The 23,324-nt window shown below is 38.8% G+C and overlaps 1 protein-coding gene across 1 annotated transcript in view; it reads left to right on the top strand.

Moving 5' to 3' along the window:
* TTC6 (tetratricopeptide repeat domain 6) overlaps positions 1-22,913 on the top strand; it is a 221,746-nt gene extending 198,833 nt beyond the window's left edge. The window contains 6 exon segments of the mRNA XM_088829482.1: positions 4,317-4,527; positions 7,751-7,903; positions 8,754-8,924; positions 19,597-19,770; positions 19,772-19,823; positions 20,320-22,913. Of these exon segments, the coding sequence (XP_088685608.1) occupies positions 4,317-4,527; positions 7,751-7,903; positions 8,754-8,924; positions 19,597-19,770; positions 19,772-19,823; positions 20,320-20,456 (898 nt within the window). The 3' untranslated portion in view covers positions 20,457-22,913.
* Positions 22,914-23,324: the final 411 nt, after the last annotated feature.

The following is a 23,324-nucleotide window of genomic DNA, read 5'->3' as shown; positions in this document are numbered from 1 at the left end:
TAGGCTGAATATCCTACTTGTTGCCCAATTGGGTTACTGAGAGTATTATGGTAGAGTTAATTTTTAGATCTCTTTGAGAAAGCCACCTTAAGATTAAAAGAAAAAAGTCACAGACGGAGAGCCTGATGGCTCAGAGTTACATATTCTATCCACTTTTTACTTCAGCACATTTATTTCACTCTTCTTATATTTGCATAAAATATTTCTGAATCTTCGACTCTGCAGGCCACATTCTTTAGTTTGGGGAGGTATTTATGATTTATTTGTACAACCCAGTAGGGCACATCTGGTCACGTATATGATTCATTTGCAAAACGCGGTGGGCCTTGGTGTCGGGTGGCCTAACCTGCAAGCTCAGCACCTGGTCCTTAGTTAATAGACACCGTAATGAGAGTCACACACCTTCCTTCGGTGATCACGTTATTTTAGATTTATAGAGACACTTTTTATTTTAGAAAAACTAACATACTTTTGTGTTTGTGTAACTGATGTTTTAACAGTTTATGTGCCAGTGAACGTGTACCCTGATATAACAGACACTCTCCCACGTTTTTCCATTTTTAAACTGCCATGTGATTATTTAACATTGTGTGACATACCCATCTTCAGAAAAATGAAGTTGCTGTGTCTATGTTTTTTCCTACTGGTGTAGGGGGCTGGGGGTGGTGTCTCTGGCTTTGGCTCCATCACCTCCTCTGGACTTGATTTTTAGATATTATCAACTTTGAAGAGGTTGCTAGGTGCCTTTCAAGGTCCCTCCCCAGGTTTAAGGTTTAATGATTGTTTACTTAGTCTGAATAGACTACATGTTTGTTAAACATTAGTGCTGTTAACTAGATGTGTGTCGAAAAATAACTTCAATTCATTGTCTCATTTTTTCTTTTAAAATTGGTTTGATGATTCAAAGGGTAAAATTATGTTCTCACAAAGGATTTTAAATTTCCTTCTGGGTAAGAGGGAACCAATGTGTATGATACAATTTGGATGTAAGCATACTAGAAACATTTCAGTGATTTGTGGGAAGAATATGAGCAAACTGGGTTGCCCTGGAAATTTCCATTTACATGGTCACCGTAGGTATGCATCATAAGTAACTCACTACCTAGAGATAGAAATGAAAGTGAAGAGTTCAAGTGTTAGTTGCTCAAACGTGTCAGACTCTTTGTGACCCCATGTACTATGGCCCACCAGGTTCCTCTGTCCATGGGGATTCTCCAGGCAAGAATACTGGAGTTGGTTGCCTTGCCCTCCTTCAGGGGATCTTCCCAACTCAGGAACTGAACTCGGGTCTCCTGCCTTGAAGGCAGATTCTTTACCATCTGAGCCACCAGGGAAGCAGTGGCCATTAAAAACCTATCAGCTAAATGCATTTTATATAGAAATGCAAATTACTACTGTGTAATTATTCTTGATAAAGAGTGCATTATCTAGGCTAGAGTTATTTCTGTAATACAGTGAGAAAGTGGCTACAAGCATTGTAACCTTGTATTCCGTGAACGTTTGCTTCTCAAATAGCGCCAGTTATCGGAAAAGAGGAGGACAGTTTCACTCTAAACTGCTTGAGGGAGGGGAACCTGTGTTTTCTTTGTGAGAATCCACAGAGTGAACTCAGAAGATGCCAGCTGTCTCATATACAGGAGTGTTAACCGTCTCCTGTTTGTAATGTCAAACTCTCCTGGTGCTTTCCTGTTGACTCTTTGGTCATCTTCTGGCACAACACTTGGTGCACACTTTTGGACAGTGTTTGCCAAAACATGGGGAAATATCAGCATCTGTATTATTTTTCATGGCACGCACAAGCATTCAAAAAAATTGAATCACATTATGGGAAACTGGATTGCTTTTCAGTTTCAAAGTGAATTCTTTCTCACACCTTCTGAACACATCAAGGAGAGAGTCTCAGCTAAGAGTTAGTCTTTAGCATCTTCCCCACACTTCATGATAGATGGGACAGCTCTCAGGTTTAGTTTTCTGCAAACTGTACTATCCAACTCCAATATTTATTTATCTTTATGGTTGTCTTCTGTTTATGACATGAGATATTGATTTTGTACTTGTGGTATTGAAATTAAGTTATTGTTAAAACTAGATTTACTTAAGTAAAAAAGTGACTTAAAGAGAAATACTCGGTAAATGATAGGTATAGTTGGGACACAGGGCAACTGTCATGAAGGAAGGGCTGAGGTTTGGGAAACTGTATTTTAAGAGATAATGCTGAGTGATATCTAAGAGATGATAGTTTCTAGAACAGTTACCCTGGGTTCCATGTATTTTTATAAAGGAAAAGTTAGAAAAGCAAGTGATGCATCTTGTTAAAGTTTGAAACCTTTTTGAGAAGTAATGAAAAGAATGGAAGCAGGATAATAATCTTTATTGGGTGAGGGTCTCTGTGCCAAGGGTTTTTCACATGCTGTCATTTGATCCTTCTATCAGTTTTGAAAAATTAGTATTAATTTGTATGTCCAGGCTTAGTTTTGAACTCCAAACCTTTCTTCTGACTACACTGTTGAGAGGTCACCACACCAGCTCTTGTGTGCCGGCTACAAGTATATTAAAGGTGAAGAATGTGGGTAGGGATGACTTGTGGGAAAGCATGGATTTTGGAGGCTGACTCACCTGGGTTTGAACCCCACATATTTGCTCTGTGCAATCTTAGCATGCTATCTACTATGTTATTTAATATGTGCAAACTCTTCTGAGTCATGATATTCTTTTAATCTATAAAATATAAAAAAATTATAACAAGCTTATAGAAGTGTTGGAAGAATTAAGTGAAATAGTATATGTAAAGCACTCAGCACAGTACCTGGTAAGTAAGTAGTTGCTCAGTGTTAGCTCCTTCATTCTGTTAAAAAATTCTAAACTCTCCATATTAATTGAAATTAAAAATACTTATTAGATTTGCCTGTGAAATGGCAAAGTGACTTTATATACCCATGGATAAATGTTTGATTACTTCAACAACACTCACCTAACCACAGGAGACTAATCAAGGAAGATAGAGTTATCATTTAGTCACATATATTCACAAGTTAATAATAAAATGCATTTCACTTCTTTTTCTCCCCTCCTCTTTTGGTGTCCAAAATGAAATGGGCTGCCTTTACAGAAGTTATGAAGTAAGAATTCCCGTGTGACAAAAACTTGAGCTCCTTTCATTATAAAGGACATATTAAATATATAACAATGAATTTATTTTAATCTGATTTAAATGGTATATTTTATTAATAATAGTATTATTATTAGTATTATTATATTAATAGTATTATTATATATTATTATATAATGATATATTAGTATTATTATATAATAATAGTATTATTATTATTATAGTATTTTTCTATGCTGTCCACTGATAACTGTTATCAATGTGTTCAAGAATGCCATTCAGATTTTTATAATTCCGAAAAAAGAACTCTAGAATATCATCTCAATGTATTCTGCTGTAAAGAAGGCTCTTACTTCCCCTCTTTCCTTCTACCAATATCTTCAGAGAACCTCATCAGACTGCCTTAGGTCGTATGGCAATAGTTCTTGGTGGTGCTGGTGGTGGTTTAGTCGCTAAGTCATGTCCGACTCTTGAGACGCCAGGGACTGTAAGCCTGCCAGGCTCCTCTGTCAATGGGATTCTCCAGGCAAGAATACTGGAGTGGGTTGCCATTTCCTTCTCCGTGGCAATAGTTCTTATGATAGTTATATGTTAATAAAAATTAAAGTTTTTTTTAAGGGTTAATGCATTCCTTTATGTAAAGGTTATATACAGGAAGTTCAGTTCAGTTCAGTCGCTCAGTCGTGTCCGACTCTCCACGACCCCATGAACCACAGCACGCCAGGCTTCCCTGTCCATCACCAACTCCCGGAGTTCACTCAAACTCATGTCCACAGAGTCGGTGATGCCCTCCAGCCATCTCATTCTCTGTCGTCCCCTTCTCCTCCCGCCCCCAACCTTTCCCAGCATCAGAGTCTTTTCCAGTGAGTCAACTCGTCCCATGAGGTGGCCAAAGTATTGCAGTTTCAGCTTTAGCATCAGTCCCTCCAATGAACACCCAGGATTGATCTCCTTTAGAATGGACTGGTTGGATCTCCTTGCAGTATAAGGGACTCTCAAGAGTCTTCTCCAACACCACAGTTCAAAAGCATCGATTCTCCGGCGATCAGCTTTCTTCACAGTCCAACTCTCACATCCATACATGACCACGGGAAAAACCATTGCCTTGACTAGACGGACCTTGGTTTTCAAAGTAATATCTCTGCTTTTTAATATACAGGAAAGCACTTAGATAATTCACCAGAAAGCATTAATATTTTCATTTCAGGAATAAAGAGTTTGAGGAAGCTGTCAACTTCTTCACCTGGGCTGTTAAAATTGATCCACGTTTTCTGGATGCTTACATTGGACGGGGAAATTCTTACATGGAATATGGACATGATGAGGCTACCAAGCAAGCACAGAAGGACTTTCTGAAAGCACTGCATTTTAATCCAGTCTATACAAAAGCCAGAATTTGTTTAGGCTATAATTTGCAGGTAATATCATATGACAACATTTTGGACCATGAAAGCACCTTTTGGACAAGAAAGAGGTTATAGTTGACCTTTCAGTGGTGATAGGTATACACAATGCTTCTTTCATTGTGAACATTTTACCTTTATCTTCTTATTAGTATTCAGAGTGTCAGTGGGAAGTAGGGGTTTGATGAGTTACAGGGAGCCTGCCCAGAGAGCGTACCCAGGAACCTGGTGTGATAGTGAGATGAGGATCTTGTGAACTTGAGTTTCCTTATTGCCTGCATCCCTTTCTACCTCACCCCGTTAGACACGCCCCCCCTTATAGACAACGTTTAAGACTTTCCCAGTGAGTTTCACATATAAAAATCTGGTTAAAATTTATTTCACTAGTTATACCTGGGCTCCATAGGTTTTATCCTATTAAATTAGTGAAAAGCTAAAGGGAATAGACAATGTAATGACATGACCTATGCAATGAACCAGACAACCACTGTATAGGGACTTCTGAATTCAGGTCATCTTCCAAATGGCAGTGAATTAGAATACACTGGAAGCCAAGAGAATAGGCATGTGTCCTTCCAGCTAGTTAGAAGAGTGTTGTTCTTTGTGTTATCAAGCGTGTCTCTGAGTGATTTCTGGGACACTGACCTGACACATACGCTCATTGAGCTATGTGTACTACAAAATATGGAGTGATATTCTTGGAAGAAAGTGCTAGATGTGTTATATTTTCCATGAAAAGGAAAGGAGTAATCTTTTTGTGCCTTTTATTATTTAAAAAATTAAGCAATGGGCAAAAGTATGTTTAAATTATGGTAATTTGCAGAAATTCATATTAACAATGTCTTTTAAAGTTGAGGTTTTTTTTTTTCATTTAAAAAATAAATGAATTTGGCTGATCTAAGACTAGGAGGTGGTTGTGGGTTGGTTATAGTGAGGTATGCTCAAGAACTGATTAAAAAGGGAAATAAGATTGCCTTCTGAGAGTTAAGCATGAAATTAGCCATTATTTGATCACAGTAGAAATTTACAAAGTCAATTTAGAGACAGGATGATTCTCAAAACAGCTAGAACTGACTGCAATCAAAAGAAATGTGTTAATGTCATCATTCATTGCATTTGCTGGGCACCTAGTATAGGACAGGGACTGATCTAGGCCTCGGGCTACAGCGGTGACCAAAAGATACTGGGTTCTTCTTGTAGAGTTTACTACCTATTGAAGGGATAAGCATCAAGCTGGCACATGAATAATTACTTAATTATACTCAGGATAAGTACAAAAAAAAAAAAAAGGATGGGTTTTAGGACAGTTTATATGAAGGAAACCTAACTTTGTTTGAGGGGGTGAGGGAAGACTTTTTGAGAAATTAACATTTAAATCGAGGTATGAAAAACTAGTAATTAGGAGTAGGAGTTGGCGCTTAGAACACTGTGTTCCATAGAGAGGGACCAGCTCATTTGGTGAGAAAGAGACAAGAGGGCTTAAGGAGATGGAATGTTATGGACAAGGGGAGAGTGATGTGGGATAAGACTACAGAACTGAGTAATGACTGGAGGTGAAGGTCATTTTAACTGGTCTAGGTCAGTTAAAAATGAATATCACTCACCAGAGCACTGACATCAGATTTGTATTTTATGAAGATCTCACTGGGTGTATATCAACCTGAAGGAGAACTGAAAAACTCATCAGTATGAGGAAGAATTGAATTAGGAAAAGAAGGACTGAAAAATGAGAGCAGGAAAAACCCATCAAATCCTGTTTAGGGCCAAGAGTGACCATTTTTAAGATAAATACGAAACAGATTCCCCTTCTATGTGCCTAGCGCTAGAGACGTGGAAGTGAGCAAAACAGATGTTGTCAGGACCAGACAAGTTCAATTCCTTGTTAACAAATGAACATGTGATGGTGATGTTGATTTTCACATAATTTACTGTGAGGGAGAAGTTTACTGGTTAAAGACAGTGTAAGTTCTACTTTGTATTAGTTTTATTCAAAAGTCAGTTGGTTTATGTGAGAGTCAGTTTCTGAGACTGGCAAGCTGGGTTTTTGAGCCCACAGGAATAAAGGACAGGCCCTGGACTGTGCTGAATTTATCAACTCACTGCCTTTCTGTGATGATTTATTTAGTTGCCAACTGGTCTTCTCTAGGAAATACTCTGACATCTTTCTGCTAACAGTATCCCTCTCCTAACCTTCTCTCTTTTTTTCCAGTTGGTGCTAAGGTTGATATAAATACCTGCTTGGTTGATTTGTATGCATTTTTCATGGGATATGTATAGTGATCCTAAAATGCCAGACACTGGTGCAATTTGACAGTTAGGTTTTATACCATTATGGGCTTTCCTTGTGGCTCAGCTGGTAAAGAATCCGCCTGCAATGCTGGAGACTTGGGTTCGATCCCTGGGTTGGGAAGATCCCCTGGAGAAGGGAAAGGCTACCCACTCCAGTATTCTGGCCTGGAGAATTCCATGGGCTGTATAATTTATACACTTTCTCTTTATACCATTAGTTTATTTGTTTAATTATTGAGCACATATTTATTTTGTTATGTATAATATGTATAACTAGAGTTTCAATGCCAAGCAAATAAACGATTCCTGCCTGTGTGTGCAGTGAAAGTGAAAGTTGCTCAGTCGTGTCCTCCTCTTTGCGACCCCATGGACTATACAGTCCATGGAATTCTCTAGGCCAGAATACTGGAGTGAGGGAGCCTTTCACCCTTCTCCAGGGGATCTTCCCAACCCAGGGATCAAACCCAACTCTCCTGCTTTGCAGGCGGATTCTTTACCAGCTGAGTCACAAGGGAAGCCCAAGAATACTGGAGTGGGTAGGCTATCCCTTCTCCAGCAGATCTTCCCAACCCAGGAATTGAACTGGGGTCCCCTGCATTGCCGGTGGTTTCTTTACCAACTGAGCTTGCAGAGCTCAATGTAAATTTTGTAGTGATTGTCAGAAGCATTGGTGTTTCCCATGGTGGTCAAGATTTTATGTTGTTGAAGACCGGTATAAGAGATGACTCTGACAATCAGATTTATTTCAGCTAATTAAAATTTCAGCATAAATAGGGGAATCGGTCATTTGAATGTACTCACGGTACAGCTTACTTCCTTGTTTAAAATATCTTAGATTTAGCACAGTATAAATATACCCTTACTAAAAGATTTTATTTAAGTTAGACTCATAAATGTTTGTCATGATATGGACAATTTCCTACTTGGTGTAAATGGAAAATTATTTTAGGCCCAAGGAAAATTCCAGAAAGCTTGGAACCACTTTACCATTGCTATGGAAGTTGATCCAAAGAGCTACCTAGCCTATGAAGGAAGAGCTGTGGTCTGTCTTCAGATGGGTGATAATTTTGCTGCATTTCAGGATATAAATGCTGCCATAAAGGTAAAAATCCACTTAGATTATATTATCGTTAGTGTAAATTAATGTCATCGGTGAATAAGATGTAGTAAGAAGTCCTCTGTTGCTTGTTAAAAGTGACTTGTAGAAAAAATAATATTTGTATTTTTTTTCCCCAGGAGTTTCCCAGAATAAGGAGTTATTATAGCTTGCCAGTTTTATAACCTAAATGTATTTAAAATTTAAAAAATGCATTTCTAATAAATGTTGATTCCTCTTAGTACCTGCAGATTTATAGCTTCATGATACATCAATATTATTTTATAATTAACAAAATAAAATAATGTTCTGGCTTTGAAGGAACTAAAGAAAGAATAATGTAAATCCCCAGCTTTTTCTGTAGTGAAATGGCAAATAAATTCAGTGACAGAAAATCTGCCTTTTGTCTTCTCAATTTTAGATTCTTTTTTTTTTTTTGTATATTTGGGTAGATATTGTAATCTTTGAGATCAGAAAAAGGAAAGACCTGAAAGGTAACTGCTATACTGCATAGGACAAATAAACATGTTAACTTTTTAATTTCTGGCTCCAGCTTAATAGAGCTAAACAGACAAGCTTTTCCTCATACATCTATTCTTAAGCCCCATTCTTTGCAAAGGAACTGAATAAAGCACTAAGATTATTTGTTTTATTGCAACCAAATCAACAAAATGTTGGCATTGAACCAACTTCATGCCAAGTCATTTCTCAAAATGTTTGCTCTAGTGGGGTTTCACCTGTCCTATAAAATCACTAGCTTCCCATAAAGAGATTTCATAATGTCCATTTTTGCAGACATGAAATCGGAGATAAATACTATTCCTAGATGCTAACTACTCTTACTATTATATTGCAGATCAATGCTACAGCAGAATTCTTAACAAATCGTGGTGTGATTCATGAGTTTATGGGTCAAAAACAGAACGCAATGAGAGACTATCAAGAAGCAATTTCTTTAAACCCCACCTACTCGCTGGCTTACTTTAATGCAGGAAATATCTACTTTCATCACAGGCAATTTTCCCAGGTAATGTGAGTTTTCCTTCTCATTTTCTTTTTGACACTAAGTGCTTTCTTCTTTACATATAGTTTCAAAATGCAATCCTTATGTCTCAGGCATTCATTAGCTCTTTAGGAGATTTTCTCTTTCATAAGAATGCTTATAATTATGTATTAAATGTTTACATCTCTGTGGATTTATTCTTCTCATTATTATCAGCCACTCAACACTTGTCCAGTAAACATTGTTTTGGACTTCTCCAGGTGCCTGCAGTCTCCTTGTTGTCCATTGTTGCCAGCCTCCTGCCTGGAATTCTCTGCTTTTTGCCCCCGTTTAGCAAAATCTCAGACTTTCTTCCAGACTATCTTTCATGATGTGATTGTCTAGCTCATCGTAATTTCTACCTTAAGTTTCAGTCACATGAGCACTTGACTGGGGGTAAGGAGATATGTATGTTACTTCTGGTATTATGGGAACAATCTTTTTTTCAGCATCAGTTCATAATGTCTGAAATGAAAATGTTGGCTTAGTAAATGATAATTTAATATTTTGAATTTATTATATTTGAATTGTAATACATTTACGTGAATCAAACTATTTTTTGTGTTTTTTAAATCTTTCTTTACTCTTTTGTTCTTTATCTTCAATTTATTATATTCTTTGTCTAATTTTTTGAGTCAGAGCTTAATCTGTTTATTCACTCTTTCATTTATATTGTGGTAAGTTGTTAAGGGTTATGCCTTTCCTTCAAGTAATGTTTTCAGCAGTATCCCCTGAATATTGGTCTTTAATTTTTTGGTCTTTTTATTTTTGTTTTCCCAAAATGTTGCACTTGAAATTTTAGCCAAATTTCCCCTTTGATTAAAGGATAAATTGATGGAGCACTTAAAATGTTCAGGAGGGAGGATTTTTATCTTTTCGGATATTGGAATTTATTGGGTTTTAATGTGGTCTAATACATGATAACTTTTTTCTTTAATATTCCAGGGGCCTTCCCAAAAAGAGTTTCTATCATTAGCATATAGTGTTGAAATATATAAGATCTACCTTATTAATTATATTTTAAATTAATCTTTATTCATACTATTTTGTTCATTTGGTTTATCTTGTACAGTTATTCAAGTATACTATAATTAGTGTGACCCTATATAGGTTTCTTTATATCTCTTGTTTTTGTTTAGTGGCTGAGTTGTGTCCAACTCTTTGTGACACCATGAACTATGGCCCTCCAGGCTCCTTTGTTCATGGGATTTCTCAGGCAAGAATACTGGAGTGGGTTGCCATTTCCTTCTCCAGTTATATCTGTTTAATTCCCACCTTATGAAATACAGTATTTCATGTATAGATATTCATACAGATTATATATGCATTGTGAATTGTAATCTTCAGCATTACAAATGCTCTTGTTTCTTTTTGGAATAAATTCTCTTTTGTCTGATATGAAGATCCTGACCTCTGATTTCATTTGATTTGCTTCTGCTTGGTATTCCTTTGTCCTTCCTTTTATTTTCAGTGTTTAAAATTATTTGTTTTAGTTTTGTCTCTTTCCTACAGTGTAGAGTTGGATTTTGTTTTAGATGACAAAATTTGAAAATATTTATCTTTTAATAAATATCCCATTTACATTTTGGCATAGTCAGTATATTTGGTCTTAGTTCTGTTGTTTTATGTCCTATTTTCTGTTTACATGTATTTAAATTTTTATTCTGTGGTTTGTTTTATTTAAAAATTTAGAATTTTTCCTAATATTTAGGAAGGTTTACAGTGTTGCTTTGTTGTTCAGTCACTGAGTCATGTCCAACTCTTTGCAACCCCAAGAACTGCAGCACACCAGACTCCTCTGTCCTTCACTCTCTCCTGGAGTTTGCTCAAATTCGTGTCCAGTGAGTTGGTGATGCTGTTTAAACATCTCATCTTCGGCCACCCCTTCTCCTTTTGTCTTCAACCTTTCCCAGTGTCAGAGTCTTTTCCATGAATAGTCTCTTCACACCAGGTGGCCAAAGAATTGGAGCTTCAACTTGAGCATCAGTCCTTCCAGTGCATATTCAGTGTTGATTTCCTTGAGGGCTGACTGGTTTGATCTCCTTGCAGTTTTGCTTCAGTGATTACTTTTATAAAAACACCTTTGTACCCTTTCTTATTTCTTTAGTTTCTTTACTGTGCTGTGTTGTGTGCTGTGCTTAGTTGCTCAGTTGTGTCCGACTCTTTGTGACCCCATGGACTGTAGCCTGCCAGGCTCCTCTGGCCATGGGACTTCTCCAGGCAAGAATACTGGAGTGAGTTGCCATGCTCTCCTCCTGTGGATCTTCCCAACCTAAGGATCAAACCCGGGTTTCCCACATTGCAGGCAGATTTTGTACGGTCTGAGACACCAGGGAAGTTCTTTGCTCTGAAGAACAATAAAATGACCCTTTACTATCTTTCCTTTTTACTTCTCCCTCTCACACAGTAGTCACTTTTAGCTAATAGTTTTCTCTTTTAAAAAATATTTATATTTACATCCTTAAATATGCTTGAGCTTGTTCTGTCAACTTTTCACGTTAACTTGCTTTCCATTCTCTCCGTATTGTCCCATTTTGTTGTCCTTCGTTATTCCTGTGCTGCCAGAAGATTTAATATTCGCATACTATTTTGTTATTCTTATTTTTTGTTTTAGTCTTAGTTCTTCAGTTAAATATATTTAATTCTCCTCCCCAGGCTTTTTGTCATAGTTTCCCTTCTAACCAATCATTTTTTGGTGCTCTAAAATTAGTCTTCTAGTAGAGTCCTGGGGACTTCCCTGAGTCAGTAATGGTAAACATTCTACCTGCCAATGCAGGAGACCCGGGTTCAATCCCTGTGTCAGAAAGATCCCCTGGAGAAGGAAATGGCAACCCACCCCTGTATTCTTGCCTGGAAAATCACATGGACAGAGGAGCCAGGTGGGCTACAGTCCATGGGGTCACAAACAGCTGGACATGACTTAGTGATTGAACAACATCCACAGCAAGTAGAGTCTTGAGAAAGGGTTCATATTCCTTGAATTGTTTCACATTCACAGCTGTTAGCCTGCAGCCTTTCTGTCTTAAGACAGCATGTCTGGATTTAGTATCCTTGACTCACTTTTTCTTTCCTTGAATGTCTTATGTCTTTCACTATTTTTGGTGTTATGTATGTTGGAACCCAAAGTCTGATGCAAACCTGATTTTTGTTGTTGATGACTTCTTTTTGTCAGAATCACCAAAGGTTTTTGTTTTTATAAATGAAAAGTTTTACTCAAGTATTTGTTAGAATTGACCTTTTGGGATCAAAGTTTTAAGTACAAAGTATGCATTCAATATTTAGATTCCAGAAAATTTGTTGAATTCAGTGTAAGAATTTTTCTGTTTCACTATTTTGATTTTCTTCAATGGCAATGAATACCAATTATTAGAAATGGGATGTGTTTTGACTTCTATATGCCAGTTATTTTTTTTCAAGCAATTTTTTATCTCTTAATTGCTGTTTCATTTTCTTTTGCATCTCTCTCCTAAATCTTTGGGCTTTCCTGATGGCTCAGACAGTAAAGAATCTGCCTGTAACCTGGGAGACTTAGGTTCGATCCCTGGGTTGAGAAGATCCCCTGGAGGAGGGCGTGGCAACCCACTCTAGTATTCTTGCCTGGAGAATTCCATGGCAGAGGAGCCTGGTGGGCTACAGTCCATGGAGTCACAAAGAGTCAGACACGACTGATCGACTAACACTTTCTAAATATTTACTGTGTGTTCTATTTGTTATTCCCTTGTGGACCTTATAATTCAGGTTTCTTTAAAATTCTTTTCTATGCCATTTCCATGACCTATCTTCCTGGCCACCTCTTTTCTAAGGTAGATTATTTATTTATTTAATTTTAAAAAAATTAAATGTAATTTCTTACCAAATTTTTCTAGTTCATTTTATAATGTTATAATTTTTATCTATCATGTAGCAATACTTTTCTTCTGTCACTTTTATTTCTGAAAATCTGTTAATTTTTTATCTTTGGTTTTTACAATGAAGGCAGACAAATTACTTTTCTATTACTTATATTTGAATGAGATAATTTTTTCCCCCTGGACTAAAAGCAGAGATTCCTGTGGGAAACAGGGTGATGATCCATGGTAACTTTCTGAGTTGAGCTATCTCTGATGCTATTGCAAAGGACGTTACAGTCTGTTCTATTTAGTGTAGCCTGGTTTAGGAGGACTTTTACCACAAGCTCTATGTTTCTCAGAACTTCTCACAGTCCTTGCTTCTAAGATAACATACTCATCTTAAAAAGTTGTTTTTATTGCTTGCATTTTCTGAGATCTCTAACCTGTGTATTCTCCTCTACCACCCGATATTGTCACCATACCCCTTAAAAGTGGACACCTTTATCTACTGAGAGGCTACACAGTCCTTTGCATTTTGCTGGAAAAGTTGAGCAAGTACTTCCTGATTCCACTTAGCTCTTCATTGTTTCAATCTCCGTTTGTTTATAATGTACCTGCCATCTCCTAGGAATTAATGAAGACCCTGAGGATGCAGAGCTAAACGAGACAAGGAAGACTTCTTTCATGATGTAGTTTACATTTTATTGGAGGAAGAAATAGAAAATAATATAACATTAATAGTGATAAACATCTAATACCCCCTCATGTAAGCAGTACTATATCTGTATTAGCATGTGTGTGGGTCTATAGGAGGTTACCTGGGTGGATATGTAGGTGGAGAGAAGGGGTTTAGGGAGCAAGCCTTGGGACAACATCAGTGTTTAGGAGTGAGGCAGAGAGGAGATGCCAGAGTGTAGACTGAGAAGGGAGTATCCAGCCAGGATGATGGGAAGAAAAGCAGGAAAGCACACATCACTTCAAGAATAAAGTGCTTTAAGAAATGTGTCCTGTGTCAAATGCTGCTGAGAAGTCCAGGAAACAGAGGATGGAGAGAGTCCTTGATGACTTTGGTAAGAACATCATTGGAGAATCAATGGCACCAGAGCCTTAAGTGGAAAGGATTTTGGGGAAAATGTGAGGTGAAGAATTAGACAGTTCAACCAGTTCAAGAAATTCTCCTGTGAAGAGAAGTAGTGAAATGGGGGTGAAGGCTGGAGTGGAGTAAGGTGTTGCTATTTTTAATTTTTTAAAATATGAGGGCTATTGATTCATGCTCCTATGTTAATGAAAGGATCTGGCGGAAAAGGAGAAATTGTTGGTACAGGAGAGAGTGGTAGGGATAATTAGGATCAAAATCTTTGAGGATTTGATGGGGCTAAAATTTGGAAGTTCCAGGGGTGGCCTTTGAAGAGAACAGGTCACACTATCCATTATGTCGTGAAGGAATGCACAGAGTACAGAAGAGAGTACTGCTGCTGCAGATGGATAGATTTTTTAATAAGTTGCTTTTTATTTATTTATTTTTTGATTGCACTGGATTTTTGTTGCTTTGTGCAGGATTTCTCTGGTTGCGGTGTTCAGTTCAGTCGCTCAGTCATGTCTGACTCTTTGCAACCCCATGGACTGCAGCATGCCAGGCCTCCCTGTCCATCACCAACTCCTGGAGCTTACTCAAACTCATATCCACTGAGTCGGTGACACCATCCAACCATCTCATCCTCTGTCATCCCCTTCTCCTCCTGTCTTCAGTCTTTCTCGGCATCAGGGTCTTTTCAAATGAGTCAGTTCTTCTCATCAGGTGGCCAAAGCATTGGGGTTTCAGCTTCAGCATCAGTCCTTCCAATGACTGTTCAGGACTGATTTCCTTTAGGATGGACTGGTTGGATCGCATTGCTGTCCAAGGGCTTCTCAAGAGTCTTCTCCAGCACCACTGTTCAAAGGTTCAGTTCTTTGGCGCTCAGCTAGTTGAGGTGAGTTGGGGCAGCTCTTCGTTGTGGCTCACAGGCTTCTCACTGTGGTGGCTTCTCTTGTGGAGCATGGTCTCTAGGCGTGGGGGCTTCAGTAGTCGTGGCATGTAGGCTCCATAGCTGTGGCTCACTGGCCCGAGAGCACAGGCTCGGTGGTTGTGGCACACAAGTTTAGGTCCTCCTCAGCATGGGGAATCTTCCCAGACCAGTGATGGAACCCGTGTCCACTGTCTTGGCAGGTGGATTCTTACCCACTGCACCACCAGGGAAGTCTGATAGGTAGATTTTGATAGTAGGCATTTCTATTTATTGATTATAGGTTTTCCATGAGATATGAGTTTCATTTACCAGTTAAGAGTGGGGATGGATAGGTAGAAAGGGGGACGTGTGGCTAGGAGTTTTGAAGAGGAAAGAGAACATGTGAAATAATTATTCTAGAGAGTGGTAGTGTGAACATTCCAGGGAAGTATAGTAGGACTACCAGACAACTTTCTCGTTTGAAGTTTGTGGTTAAAGTGAGATCTTGACTCTATACTGCTTTGTATATGATTCTTTCTATACAAATTCAGTGTGGCTTTGTGTCACTCCACAACCATTTCTCTGAGTTAGTCTCCTCATTCCAGTTAAGCTCTTTAATGCCAAGAATCACACTCCTGTCTTATCTCCTATATTTCCTTACTCAGAAAGCACATCCATACCCATGGCTTATGCTGCATGTCAGCCTCTACCTTTCTTCTGAGCTCCTAGCCCGTACTTATCAGTTGCTAAAACTGGATGCTCTGTAAGTGCATTAAAGTCAAAACTGAATTAATCTCTGTATCTTCTACACCCCATCCAGCTCTTCTTCCTAGAAACCCTGTCTCAATTCAAGATGTCATTCCTTAGAGTCAGCTGAGTAAAAATATTGCATCAATCATAATTTTTCTTCCTTAGCTTCATCTAATCAGTCATGTAATTCTGTCAGTTTTACTTCCTAGTTTTTTCTCACACATGCCATTTCCATTCTATTTCTACTGCAATTGTGTTAGTTTCATTCTTTCCCAATTTAGATCAGTTAGCTTGCTGATCAGTTATCAGCCTCTACGATGAGGCTGGTTGACCTCAGAAGTGAAGTTAGATGCTGGGACAGAGAATTATCAAAGATACTGTGTAAGGCGTGAATGAGATTATCATAGCTCAGACCTCAGATAGCTGGGAATCTAATGTCTTCCGAGGCTGACGGTCAGGGTAAGTTACCTTAAACTTTGTCAAGCTCAGACTAGTCTCCATCTGGGTTTTGGCAATGTTTCTGTGTGCTAGAGAGTTTGTTAATGAGATTAAGACATACACAATGCCCAGGGCAATTTTCTGTTTCCATAACTGGTTATGGTCCATGTGAGAAGGAAACTCTCACATTTTAAGCTTATTTTTCCTTAATAACTCTATGGATATCATGTATAAGACTGTTTGGTTAGATCTAAGGTGTAGTTTGAACTTTGATCATACTTAAAAAGTATGGCTCTTTTCCCTCAAACTAGGGGCACATCAGCTGGGCAAATATTTGATCTTAAAATATATTCTGTCCTCTGTCTTGATAGACTGGATACCTGGGCTTTATAGTGCGTGCTCCCTTCAGGGACAAGCAGACTTTGAGAGTGGTTTATTCAGCTATTTTTGTATGCTCTGTGGGTTTTTTTGTGGAGAAAATTCTTCTATTTGCTGTACACCCTCCTCCCTGCTTTATTTATGACTATGGATAGAAGGTTTAGGGCCAGGAGGAAGGGTCTTTCAATAAACCAAATAATCTCTCAAGAACACATGTATGTGTTCTGGCTTCTTTTGTGATTAGTTAGTAGCTTAATGGATGCATTTGGATGCATCATGAACTACAGGTGACTTTTCAATAATAATTGAGTCAGCCTTCTAATTAATTACAGGTATGAGGGAACTTACAGGTATGGTTCTGAACTAAGTTTAGTTTTGGGGATAGAGTCTATTGAAATTCTAGAAACACAATTTGAATCAGAAAGCATCTGGAAGCTAGTAAACAAGTTCTAGCTTCCCAGGTGGCACTAGTGGTAAAGAACCCTCCTGCCAGTGCAGGAGACAGAAGAGATATAGGTTCAGTCCCTGGATCAGGAAGATCTCTGGAGAAGGAAAGGGCAGCCCACTCCAGTATTCTTGCCTGGGGAGTCCCATGAACAGGAGCCTGGCAGGTTACAGTCTGTGGGGTCGCGAAGAGCTGGACATGACTGAAGTGACTTCAATCAATCCTAAAGGAAATCAGTCCTGAATATTCATTGGAAGGACTGATGCTGAAGCTCCAGTACTTTGGCCACCTGATGTGAAGAACTAACTCACTGGAAAAGGCCCTGATGCTGGGAAAGATTGAAGGCAGGAGGAGAAGGGGACGACAGAGGATGAGATGGTTGGATGACATCACCAACTCGATGGACATGAGTTTGAGAAAGCTCTGGGAGTTGGTGATGGACAGGGAAGCCTGGTGTGCTGCAGTCCATGAGGTCGAAAAGAGTCGGACACCACTGAGCAACTTCACTTTCACTTTTCACTTTCATGCATAGGAGAAGGAAATGGCAACCCACTCTAGTGTTCTTGCCTGGAGAATCCCAGGGACGGGGGAGCCTGGTAGGAGGCCGTCTATGGGGTCACACAGAGTTGGACACGACTGAAGTGACTTAGCAGCAGCAGCAGCAGTGTATATTTAAAGCTGTAATAGAAAGTTATATTGTTCACAGCCATACTATAGTGTTTTACTAAGTTCATTTATTTTAGCTGAGGTAGGTGTTAGCTCCTACCTGATTGAAGTCATCCTTTTGTGATTTTGAATTGTGTAGTTTTTACTGAGGACTTACTAGTTAGTTAAAATGAAACTTAAATTACTTTTTGAAGGAAGTCTTGACCCTGCTTTGAGTCATTCCCTTGCCTCATTTGTAATGACTGTAAGTCCAGCCTCCTGTTCAGGAATGAATTCTTTAAGCTTTTCACAGAGGAATGTCAATTCTGCTGTCTTTTTAAGGGATCCTTTAATTGCACTTAGCCACAGCACGGAACAGCTCCCATTCAGGGATGAGATGGATTACACAATCTTGATCTAATTGCTTCTCAAAAGTCACAAACAGTAAAATTCATGGAGTATTGCCGGAGGGCTATGATTTCTCCATTTGGAGATACTGGCAAAAAAAAAAGATGTATCAGTATAATTGAGTCTTTACTATATTCTACATATTGTTCTCAGTACTTTACCTGTTAGCTCACTTAGCTGTCATAGCAGCACTGAAAGTAGAGTTCAATTTTTTGCTTCCATCGAGTCAAAGAGTGTTTTAGTTACTTACCTGAGGGCATAGAGCTAATATGTGGTAGAGCCTGGACGTCTGGCCCTGAGGTCTGGGCTGCTGGCCACCATGCTCTCTCAGTATTTCACTTCACCCACAATGAAAGTGAACTGAGAACAAATCCCTGGGAAATATAAAGAAAAATAGTCCAATGAAGAAGACTGATAGAAAATGATCAGAGAGGTAGGAGAAAAACTAGGGAGACTCCCTGTTTCAAGGACAAAGAGAGTTTTAAGGGGGACGAAGAGATCAAGGACATCTGTGTCACAGAAACGCTGTGGAAGGAAAGGTCTAGAAAATGTCTGCTGGACTTGACAACACCCTTAGCCTTACCAAAAACTGACTTCATGGAAAGAGGGAGATAGATAGTAGCCAGACTGTGGTGTGCTGGGGGGAAACTGAGTGGTAAAGGAATTGGATTCAGCAAGCTGTATTGTTAAAAATGACTTTTCCTAATTTAGGGAGGTTTCAAACTCCTTTGAATTCAAATTCAAAGGAGTCAAATTTTTATTCATTCTCTAACTAGAGAAGAGTTTCCCTTACCTTGAGTAGTAGCATGTCTAATCAGCATCTCAAGCTACTTGTGGTGAAGGAGCAGTTTTTAAGATTTTCCTAACTTACTTAAGCCCCAAAGGCTATGGAAGCCACTTTCGGGGTCCTTTGCCTTAAAGAATCCTGGTGGAGGAGCTTGGTTTTTGGCTTTTTATTTTCCTCTGGTTTCCCTTTAAGGGTTTTCATGATAAAGATTTTCACACTTTCACACATTGGAGAAGGAAATGGCAACCCACTCCAGTGTTCTTGCCTGGAGAATCCCAGGGACAGGGGAGCCTGATGGGCTTCCGTCTATGGGGTCACACAGAGTCGGACACGACTGAAGTGACTTAGCAGCAGCAGCAGCAACTTACTTAAGACCCCAACACTGGTCTATGGACCACACTTTGCAGGGTCCTTTCCAGCTTGAGAATTTGTTGTGAAGCATCTGGAGTCTTGGATCTTCTTGAAAAGCTGTTTTTATCTTCTCTCTTCTTTCCTTATAGCTTTTCATAGTATAAATGTATTTTTAAACCTTTTTGGTGTGGTTTAGAACTTTACTTTCAAAGTTCACTTCTCTCTTTAGCCCTTACTCTGCTTTTATATGAAAACCGTTAGTTTTCTACCTTATGTTTTATTTTCTTGTTGTGAACTTTTATCCTAACTTATAGAGTTGTACAGGGATATGGGATTTGTGTGTGTGTATGATGGGGGCATAGACAGCAGGGGGAGGTGGTAGGAGAACATTTCACTTCAGCAGAGAGGAGTATTTTATCTCTGACACTATCTAAAACTGCTGACACAGGATGATAACACAAAGCAGACCAACTATTGGTTGGTTTTATTATCATGTTTTACATCCTCTGCAAATACTTTACCTTCTTATCATCTGTATCTGATACAGGTGGCCTGAGTTTTATAGTAAAAGTGTTTCAAATTACTGTATGGCTGCCAGTTAAAATATATTCAGATTGTCATTATCTTCACATTTCTATAGGCTGGTGACTACTTCTCAAAGGCTTTAAAGTTTGATCCAGAAAATGAATGTGCTACCATGAATCGAGCTATTGTAAATACAGTGTTAAAGAGATATGAAGAAGCAAAAGAAGATTTTGCATATGTAGTTGAAAGCTGTCCATTGTGGTCTGCAGCATATTTTAACAGAGCATACCTTCTACTGTTGTTTAAAGCAATATGAATTGGCTGAAGAAGACCTAAGTAAAGGTATATTTTTTTGGTAATTTTTTGAGTAAGATTACAATGTTTGAATTGTTTTTAGATGACAAAAGAAGAAAGGCATCAGGTCTATTTGCTTAGATAAATTTACATTAGAATTAATGGCTTTATATATCTTATTTTTAATGTAATCAATATAGATTTGTTTATATAATAACTTACAGCATTGGTATGCTAAAATGTAGAAAATTATTAGGGAAACCATACACAAATATTGCTTGACTTTCAGAGAAGACATTGTACTGTGTTTCCCGAGTTAATTTTCTTAGAAAGATTCAAATGTAACTAAATAATGTACATATGAGGAAAAATGTTTTCAAATAGGTAATACTAAAGTGTTATTTTATTTTTATATTATATACTATTATTTACTAATAATAACTTATAGTAATAATAGTGTTATTATAAAATTTGTATTTAAAAAATGAGAGTCTTTTTGAGTGCTCACATAAAAGATACCTTGAAAAATTTTTTTCTTTTACAGCTTTGTCTTTGAAGCCTAATGATGCTCTAATATATAATCTTAGAGCAGAAGTTCGTGGTAAGATAGGTCTGATTGAAGAAGCTATGGCTGACTATAACAAAGCACTTGATCTTCAAGAACATGCCTCGGTGGTATAAGTACCCAGACCACGGATTCTGTAGTAATTTACACAGTTGTTCTTCCAGAAATTGAAACCTGTTTGTTGCTTTTAAAAAAGTTTTCACTACCTTCATTGTTGTATTCTTTGTGTTAGTCTTTTATATAATCCTTTAATGCATTTTAACATCTTCTTTATATATTAATTATAAAACTTTTAGATCATTTTCTGCAGATTTGTACCAACTCAAAAATGAATTTTTTTTCACAAGATTAGAATTTAAATGAGAATGTTTCTCAAGGGTCCTAGAAACACAAAATATTTTCTTTAAACTAAAATAATCCCTTTAAAAATAACACTGCATGATTTTAGAAAAAGGGTCATTGACCTTTTCATCAGTACCTGGATGTATTCAACAATATCCAGATTAAAAAAATAGAGAGTTGATGACTATTAAGAAATTAAAGTCAAGCACATTTTCTTTCTCCTCCTTTGAACAATATCTATACAGGTCTGAATTCTTCCTAGTACTTATGTTGTTCCAACACATAAACATGTTTCTCTTTTTCATGTAGCCTCCCTCCCAGGACGGCGCCTATGAAGATTTTGAGCATCTGTCTCTTTAATGCAAATTTTATAAACATATATAAAAATCTGTATATGCTTATAATTAGTGCATCATACAATCTGACAAGTAAGAATACATTAAAACAGCTGCTGCTGCTAAGTCACTTCAGTTGTGTCTGATTCTGTGCAACCCCACAGACAGCAGCCCACCAGGCTCCCCCAACCCTGGGATTCTCCAGGCAAGAACACTGGAGTGGGTTGCCATTTCCTTCTCCAATGCATGAAAGTGAAAAGTGAAAGTGAAGTTGCTCAGTCGTGTCCGACTCCTAGCGACCCCATGGACTGCAGCCTACCAGGCTCCTCCATCCATGGGATTTTCCAGGCAAGAGTACCAGAGTGGGTTGCCATTGCCTTCTCCTTAAAACAGCTAAAAATTCTTAATAGAGTATTTCTTTAGTGAAGCAGAGAGCCCTTATCCTTTATCTCACTGGTAGTAACAAAGTTTCCTGACTTACACACTCCTTTGGATTTGCTCCACTCAGTTTATTTTCCTTCTGTGTTTCTTTCTTCCAGTACATCCCCAGCTTCTCAGAGACTTGTTTTCACTGTGATGAGACTTTATGGCAAAAAAAAATACCCCCATCTACTCAGTTGCCTTTGTTTTCCATTTGAGGTACCAGAGTTTCACAGTAGAAAGTTGATTTTAAGTCAGAAGCCACTGTGAGGCTGCGTCACACTCTTTTAGGAAGTTTCCTTGGCGTGGTACGTGGGTTCATGTGAGGACTGGGCCATGCCTGGTATTTCAGTGGGTGACTCAGCCACCTTCACTAAGCCTCTTTACATCCTCTTATGTTCACTTGTCTCCAGAACCTCTAGTCCCAGCCCGGCCACTGATGAGATCAGAACAACCTCATGCAGCCACTGACAGACCTTCATCTCGCGCCTCAGACACACATCTCTCCCCTGCAGCCCTGGGGCATCTCTGTTAAAAGCTGAGGTGTGGCCTGCTAGCAGTGGCAGTGCTGGGCCACATGCCCAGCGGATATGCAGGGGACCCAAGTCCCTGTCAAATGAACTTTCGATGACGAGAGAAGAAAACTAGTAAATCAGCTCTTTTCCGGCTCTTGGTGAAGTGTTCTGAGATACTCAATCTATGCAGCCTCCTGTATAACTCACCTGGGAGACTAAGCTGGTACCCAGCTTCCAGACGTATCCTGCACTGGTGCTTTTGACTTCCCTGGCTTGCTTTCTTTTGTTTCTCCCCCTGCTTTTCTGGGTTTGCACTTCTTGATAAAGTCATTGCCCAGAAACATTGGCCTCTGGCTCTGCTTTCTGAGACAACCCAGGCTGAGACAATTAGTAATTTTTTTTTTTTGATTACACATAAATCCTTATAACATGAGGCAGGAATGATAAAAACCAAGGACCATGATAGCACAATGGAGATAATCATATCTAATGTGCCAAAATGCTGCAGGTCCTGGGTCCATATCCCCTAGGGACTGAGAGTTTCTGTCTGTACTGACCTCCAACCTCTTGCACAAACCTACAGTTTTCCACCTGAGGCCTTTCTGTCAGTCCACACCTCGGTTAAGCTGCTGGCCCAGGCTCGGTAGAGTGTTTTATGCCTCACAGTCATTGTTTTACTTTTTTACCTATGCCTTGTAAGGTAGCAGGTTTCATTGCATGAGGAAACTGAGGCTCAGAAGGATAAAATTATGTGACCAGCTAGTAAATGGTGGAGCTGAAAGTCAGCCTCTATTCTAGTTTAAAAGTCTCTATTGCTCCTGCTCCTTTGCACCTAGAGAGAAATAAAACAAGATAAACTCGCCCAGAAAATAATCTTTATCATAGTGACATTAGAGCTCTCTGTCTGCCTAATGATTCAGTTCAGTTCAGTTCAGTCGCTCAGTCGTGTCCGACTCTCCGCGCCCCCTATGAATCACAGCACGCCAGGCCTCCCTGTCCATCACCAACTCCCGGAGTTCACTCAAACTCATGTCCACCGAGTCGGTGATGCCATCCAGCCATCTCATTCTCTGTCGTCCCCTTCTCCTCCCGTCCCCAACCTTTCCCAGCATCAGAGTCTTTTCCAGTGAGTCAACTCGTCGCATGAGGTGGCCAAAGTATTGCAGCTTCAGCTTTAGCATCAGTCCCTCCAATGAACATCCAGGATTGATCTCCTCTAGAATGGACTGGTTGGATCTCCTTGCAGTATAAGGGACTCTCAAGAGTCTTCTCCAACACCACAGTTCAAAAGAATCTATTCTTCGGCGATCAGCTTTCTTCATAGTCCAACTCTCACATCCATACATGACCACGGGAAAAACCATTGTCTTGA

Source organism: Moschus berezovskii, chromosome 21 (assembly GCF_049115385.1).
Source record: "Moschus berezovskii isolate FMDL1 chromosome 21, NW_MosBer_1.0, whole genome shotgun sequence".
NCBI lineage: Eukaryota > Metazoa > Chordata > Mammalia > Artiodactyla > Moschidae > Moschus > Moschus berezovskii.
This window is presented reverse-complemented; position numbering and strand designations above follow the sequence as displayed.